This window comes from Rhagoletis pomonella, unplaced genomic scaffold (assembly GCF_013731165.1).
Source record: "Rhagoletis pomonella isolate Grant_MI unplaced genomic scaffold, Rhpom_1.0 Rhpom_scaffold_00948, whole genome shotgun sequence".
Classification (NCBI taxonomy): Eukaryota; Metazoa; Arthropoda; class Insecta; order Diptera; family Tephritidae; genus Rhagoletis; species Rhagoletis pomonella.
The window spans coordinates 34,065-41,483 of record NW_023459502.1 but is presented as its reverse complement, the minus strand read 5'-3'; the positions used below and the strand labels follow the sequence as shown (position 1 = coordinate 41,483).

At 36.5% G+C, this 7,419-nt stretch overlaps 1 protein-coding gene across 1 annotated transcript; it reads left to right on the top strand.

Moving 5' to 3' along the window:
* Nucleotides 1-1,530: 1,530 nt before the first annotated feature.
* LOC118751740 (CCAAT/enhancer-binding protein-like) lies at nucleotides 1,531-3,818 on the top strand. Its single transcript, XM_036486556.1, has one exon. The coding sequence runs from the start codon at nucleotides 1,950-1,952 to the stop codon at nucleotides 3,291-3,293; it is 1,344 nt and encodes a 447-aa protein (XP_036342449.1). The 5' UTR covers nucleotides 1,531-1,949; the 3' UTR covers nucleotides 3,294-3,818.
* The last annotated feature ends 3,601 nt before the right edge of the window (nucleotides 3,819-7,419 follow it).

Here is a 7,419-nt window from a genome sequence, read left to right as displayed (position 1 = left end):
GTAACCAGCAAATAGTAGACGTGAAAACAGCATTCCATCGAAGAGAGCGAAAGTGTTTTGGGAAGCTCTGAGTGTACACCAATACTAGCACTTGAATGAAGTCAAAGAGTATAAGATCGTGGGGGGAAACATTGGCGCATTCACCAGTGGGCCGAAAGTACTTTGACGGGAGATTGTATGTATGTACACACGTAACTATATACATACATAAATATGTATTTACATAATTTTATTTGTATGGGAAAGGGGCAGTGGCGCACCACTCAAATCCACAGGTAGTTGCAGAAAACTAGTAATGGAAAGCTTACAAACAAACATTTCAGTGTGTGCTTTACGATCAGATTGTGTATGCTATGTTTTGTTGATATTTTCGGCAACTTCTTTTAGACAGGCGAAGATATCTTTTTATAATTTGCTTCTGCTTCTACTAATTCATTTTTGGAATCTCTTTCTTTGAAGTTTCTTTTCGGTTAATGCCGGAGATAACAAGCGAGTTACAGTCCAACTTTTAGTTGCAATTCACAAATTGTGGCGAACAGACGTGTGCAGCGCTTCGGTAACGAACAAAGTTAACCCCGTTTTTCAGAGACAAGCAGCAGAGGGGTCAATTTAGAGAATTCGGGCGTAACTTAACTGGCACCATATTTCCTTTGGTATTAAAAACGGGAGCTCCGTTAAAGAAAAAAGCTTGCGTGCTTCCCCAGACTCGCCATTCGTCATTGCATAAGCGACGTCATTGTCGGTATTGCGATTAACAGGCGGTCGGGTTGTTCAGTTACACAGTCGGTGGTTGTTTTCGGTGGGTCATATACATTTTCTTTCGTTAGCTCAGACGCCAACTGCGTGGCTGCAGCGTACGAAGACATCGTCGTCATTGTTGGGCCAAAACGAAGACGCTGAAGACTTGGCGAAGAGCCACGATAGCCAAAGCTGCAGCAGCGGCAACTGCAAGTTATTGAGTTGGTTACACTCATGAACGGATGCGGACGCGGACGCGCACGTCGTGTAAGTGGAAAATATAAAATCGGTTGCATCATTTGTGAAACACTTCAGTCGACCGAGGAAGGTTGTTAAGTAAAAGTGACAGCTCGCGCGGTAAACCAGACGCTTTAAAGCTAACTAACAGTAACGAAACCAAATTTAAATTTTCAAAATTACTTACTCGACAAATCATTCATGTTGGTAAAATAGATAGAAAGAAATAAACGAATTGAGTGAATTAACAACATTGGGTGCGATTAAACTAGAACACAAAATGAATGAAAATAGTGAGTTGTGAAATAAAAACAGACGTTTATTTTATTACAAAAAAACTAAACCGACATTTAATGAAATTGCATCGCAAATACTAGAAAAACATATTACACATATATGTATGTACAAGCCGTGACCATTTTTGCAAACTTTTTATAAAAAGAATTGTGACAGCAGCTGTTCCAACAAAAAACAAAAAAAAAAACAAATTTCCGACATTAAATTGCTGCCCTAACTAAAAAAATTACAAGCAGAATATATGTACATGAAACAGAACACAAAAGTCAAAGAATGCTAAAATTTGTTACGACTCAAACCAAATCCAAAGATTTTACCTCATAAAACTGTGCAAACCAAAACAGGACTTTGAAAGGCAATTGGTAATATTAATGTTGAAAGATACACGTATGTACCTATATATTTGAAGACCAGAGCAAACGCACCCAAAGTGACTTAAACAAACAATCAAAGAGAAAATCTTTGTGATTAAAAACGCCATAGAATTTTTGGTGAATAATAAAAAAGCACTAATAAAGTTTCCCGTATTCCCGTGGCTAATAATCATAAAAATGGTTTAAGCGTCCATCTTTAGGGCTCAGTTAAATTTCGTGCTATAATTTAATTCCATAAGCTAACTTTATCCGGGGGAATAGTATACAAACTGCAAAATTTTGCCTTCATTCGCGCAACTTAAAATGCTCAACATGGAGTCAACGCAGATGTACGACACCGTGCAGACCCTCTCTCAGCTGGACCTCAAAAAACAGCCTCCGCCCCAACAGGCAATCATCGGCCAAATCACACTGACTGCCATGCCCAGCGCCCACCAGCAAAACAACAACGCCAACCCCAACATGAACAACCCCAATAGCAATAATAGCAACGGCACAGATGCCAACAACAACAATAATGTTGGAAATATGGCAGCATCTGCTGCAATTGCTGCGCAACAACAGAATTCTGGTCTGGTGGTCAAACAACACGCAGTCCATCAAATGCAACATGCGGCCGCGGCTCTTAACAACAACAATACCTCCAACATTAACGCCAATGTAAACAATGTGAACAACCTGCTTCAGAAGCAAATGCTGCAGCAATACTCCCAATCTGATCTGGACGAGTTGACCGCACAGGAAATCACTTTGGATCTGCAACACTTGATCGACGATCAGTTTCGCGAACAGGAGGGCCTGGGTATATTCAGCGACATGGTAACAAGCCCCGGAGGGCTTTCAGCCACCCTGCCGCCCAACGGGATGGTGAGCGCAGCGGCAAAAGTGTTGCAACAGCATCAACTGCAGCAACAGTCGCTGCGCACTCAACAGCACAATTACGGACGCAGCGCTCTGGCATACATGCCACAGGCGGTTCACTCCGGCGCAGCCTACAGTACTAACTCAAGTGATGAGAACTCTTCGGTGGGCTCAGACACATCCACCATTAAAGAGGAGCCCATCGACCCGGAATATCGCCGCCAATTACAGGAGACAAACGCAAACAATGCAGCGGCGGCAGCTTTCATCACAAATAGTGGTGCCAACGGTCTCTACAATCCCTACCAGACAGCGGCAAACAACGGCCCGGTCAACACCGGCGGTATGAACAACGGAGCTGGCGGTACAGCACCCAACTTCACAACCCTCACCTCAGCTAACGTGCTGGCACACCATTCTATGAATCTTCCTCATCTGGCAGCTGGCGCCCATCTCCTCAAACACCATAACAAACAACTCCAACATCAACGCAAATCTTCGCTCAAGCATGTAGACAAGGGCAGCGAGGAATACCGACGAAGACGAGAACGTAACAACATAGCGGTGCGAAAATCGCGCGAGAAGGCGAAGGTACGCTCACGGGAAGTAGAGGAGCGGGTCAAGACGTTGCTGAAAGAGAAGGAGGCACTTTTGCGCCAACTACAGGAGATGACCAATGAAATTCAACTACACAAACAGATCTACATGCAGCTTATGAACCATGCGAATCCGGAAGTGAGTCGCGTTTGTCGCAGTTTCCTTAATACCAACGACCATGGGCTGTAAAATCTCCAGGATAACGCACAAAGCAGCAACCATCATCTCCAGCGTTAAACGAGTATGAAAGTGGGCGACGAATGTCGCTGAGCGTAAGTGCGATTGCGAGCGTGTATGTATTCTGTATGCGTAAATAAACGCTGTGCGTGTGTGTAGCAAGTAGCTCCTTGTCAGAATGCGTTGAGTGTAAAGTAGTAAAATTTCTAGAATCAAGCTTGAATGCTATGGGCTTAAAAAATATATGAATGTACCTAAGGTCTCATTTTTTATACAAATCAAGAAAACTGTAAATTGTAATATAATTTAAAGAGAGAGTCGAAATAGAGGCATTCCTCAAAAACCTGAATCTGCTTATATATTTAAATTATAGTAAATGTAAATAGATTTTTAAAGTTAACTTATTTTTAATACTGGAATAATTTTTAAAGGCAAGCGAGCAGCATAATTTCGTCAACAATTATGTAAAATATTTCAAACACTTCAGCGGTAGAGCATTACATAAAATAATTTTTTGCACAGTAGCTAGATAAATAACAGAAGAAAAAACATTGTACATATGTACATACTATATACATACGTGGAGAAATTTAAAAAAGTGCTGGTTTTTAATGTCTTTAATAAATTTCGAAAACTGTGATAACTTGGCTATTTGAAGCCACAGAGAGGAGTATAACCCATGTAAATTCGTATGCGTGCATGACCACAATTCAATAATGTCTATCGCAAAAACATTGTGGAACTCAAGCACTTAAGAATGTACATATAATATGGCAACAGTAGATACAAAATATTTAGAAGCTTGCTAGTAAGTGATTTAAAGTAAATAACATACACACGTACACATGTTTGTGTGTGTTTTTGCCGCTTTATTTTTCAAAGTTTTGAAAATATTCACTCGAAGGTTTGTACTTACTTAATTTAAACACTCGCCTTGCGATTTAAATCTAATTTATGTAATTTAATAAAAATTTAATGAATGTACGATAAGCCAAAGAAGTGTTAAGCAACGTAATAATATGAATATATGTATGAATATACATTCATACACACATATATGGAATTATAATGTACAGACACAACCACCCAAAATGGGCAAATATGCAATATGAAAGTATGAGTATGTGGATTAGGACGGGTCTAATTGTTCGGAAGAATATTTTTTCGGCAAATCGCATGTATTTTCGGTTTATACAGATAATTCGTAGAGAAAATGTAGATGAAACTATAAGTCGGAAATTAGTTTCTAGCCTGCGCATTTACAAAAAAAAATGTACTTTTTCACAAAGTTTTATATTTTCGTTCTGTGTCAGTCTTACAAACAGGCCTATTCTGCTTGTAACCAAACATTTTGTAACACGCTAATTTTGTTACCAACAATTGTCACCACTTCTTGCAACCGCAATTCTATTTACCTTGGTAACGTTTTAATTTATTCAACATTTCAGCTATGGAGTTTTGTTGAAATTCTGGTGTTACATATTTCACGGGGCAATATTTTGTTACCTGCTCGTGAGATGGTAACAAAATTTACCGGTTACAAGAGTGTGGAGAATACGAAAAGGGTTTAAAAATTGACAGTAACTTTACTAACCGGTAACAAAATTTGTGTTACCAACGCAGAACAGCCTTTTCACCTTTCACCTGTTCACCTTTTGTTACAACTATCTATATAAATACAAGTTTCAAACTTTGTGCGATAAATATTAAAAAAAAATAACAAACTTTGTTAAAAATTTCAAAAATTTTAGTTTCTTAGAAAGATTTGAGTATACAGTTTCGTTTTCTATTCCATTTTAGTAAAATAAAGTGCAAGTTTAGCTAACACTTACCGTTGATTTTTGGCAATGTTTTTTTTGCTGACGGTGTTGGCATTTTACAAAGACAATTTTTTATATGTAGAAACTGATCAATCTTTTAAACAAAAAAATGCCAAAACAATTAATTGCTTAAACTTGTCAATTTGTGGTGCGTTTATAATTTTAGCACGGGGTGTATTTTTGCACGGTCAATCTGGTAAATAAATTAAAAATATTATAAACTTAAATATATGTATATAGGCGTTTTGTATCCATTAGTTGTAACAAAAGGTGAATACTTTATAAAAGTGGCATAGAACGAAAAAAAAAAATTGTGAAAAACTAAATTTTTCTTTCAAAAGTGCGCAGGTTAAAAACTCATTTCAGGTGGTTTCTTCTACAATTTCTTTTAGAATTACTTGCAGAATCAGGAAATGCCATTAGTAATAAATTAGTAGATCCACCCTAATATGGGTGTACACATACATACATACATATCAGTGGAAGGAGTTAATACATTATTTCGAATATACAAAATCTATATTTATTAAAAATGCTTGCTGAATTACACATCGAATAAATAAGTTGCAATTTTCCATTTGAGCCTGAGACGCACTTTTTAACTCCGGGTGTAAAAAAGTAGTCGCAATTTAAGTTGGCGCAACAGAGAAACTCTTTCGGTTCTGTTCCATTCTTGATAAACTGATTTTAATAAAAAAAATTAGGATCAATAGATTTATATAGTGTTGCGAAATAAACTCTAATGCGTCTACCATGTCTAATATTCCACAATTTTTAATAAATTCTTCCAAGTTTCTTGATGTCTTTTCTCAGGACAAATGCTGTGGAATAAGAAAATAGTAAACAATTTTTATGAAATGGAAACTCTGAAAGTAATATATTGTTTTAGATAAAGAATACTAGTTAAATATTCTCTTAGGCCAATTATTCAGGCAAAAATGCATGCACCTCATAAATAATTGCTGTTTATAAATTTAGTAAATGCACTGAAAGCTTTTCTAGGATTAAAATACGATATTTTTAAAATGCTGCTTGTTAAAAAAAAAGTATTTTAGAACTTTCATGGTGGATTATCTCTCAGTTTAGTAAAGCTATAAATATGTATTTTGTTGTAAATATGAAATGCAGGCGTTCAGCAACAGTTTTAGACTTCATCCTTTGTTTGTTGATTCATGTACTTTGTATGTATGTCTGTTTTCGCAAATACTATACATATTCATACATATGTTTAGCTGTAAAATTATTTCAGAATAAAGTTTAAGACTATTTTCATACTCAATTTAGATTATCCCATTTTGATGTACAAAACATACATGTACATTTATACATTTCTAAAAAATATTAAGAGCTTGTTTTTATAATTGAAAATTAAATATATAGCAAAAATATACTTACAAATATGTTTGGTGTAAACTGTGTCCGTATGTAAGTGTGTTTGATTCCCTCTAATAAATAATTAAAAGTACTTTATTTAAAATAAATTGTCAACGAAGCTGTTTGCCAGCAAAACATAATTCTCTAAAAATTTCCGAATTCCTCCACTGTTGGTAGCTATAAATTCGCAAAATGCCATGCCGTCTCAGAGCATTGAATTTTAGCCCATCATCCGTCAATGCCAAAGAATGCAACCGCTACTCTGCCACCATGCTACTATCGAATTTAATTTGTTTTGCATGTCTTGCCGCTATGTCCCAGGCCGTCCTCTAATGCCAATTGCTTGTTTTGATGTTAAAATATGTACCTAAAAGAAATCAAATCGAAAAGAATTATAATCTTAAGTAAGTGGCTTGCGCCTTCCTCATGTATTCCTGAGTGAATTGCCAATAAATAAGATCCACAAGATAGGATAAGTGACTGCAGAATGCACCGTATTAGCAGTGGCGTAGTTAAGTTCTATTGTGCTCATGTCTAAAAATTCACTTGTTGACACCACTTTGCCTTCGCCTCCTCCAAGCCTTTTGTGGTCGGTGCTTATTACTTCCCGTTTAATTTATGATAGAGTAATATACAAGAACAGAGATACAATTTGTGATGTAATATAATTAAAAATCAGATACAACAACAGATAAAGATTAATAATAAAAAATCTTTCAATATCAGCAGGATGTTTTTCATAAAGTAGCCAATCATAATTTTGAAAGAGGAACGTAACATATTCTATACCAAAACGTTGTGAGAAAAACAAACTAACTAAGTTTCAGGTGCGCAGGAAGTGGTCTAATAAGATCTCTTTTCTTGATTGTAACATAAGTAACTAGTACGAGTACTCAGTATTCTTTTTTCGAAACACACTGTAACTTTAATCATTCTCTGACCAT

Excerpts from the sequence above, each read along its gene's own strand:
- LOC118751740 (XM_036486556.1), top strand. The coding sequence starts at position 1,950 with ATGCTCAACATGGAGTCAACGCAGATGTACGACACCGTGCAGACCCTC.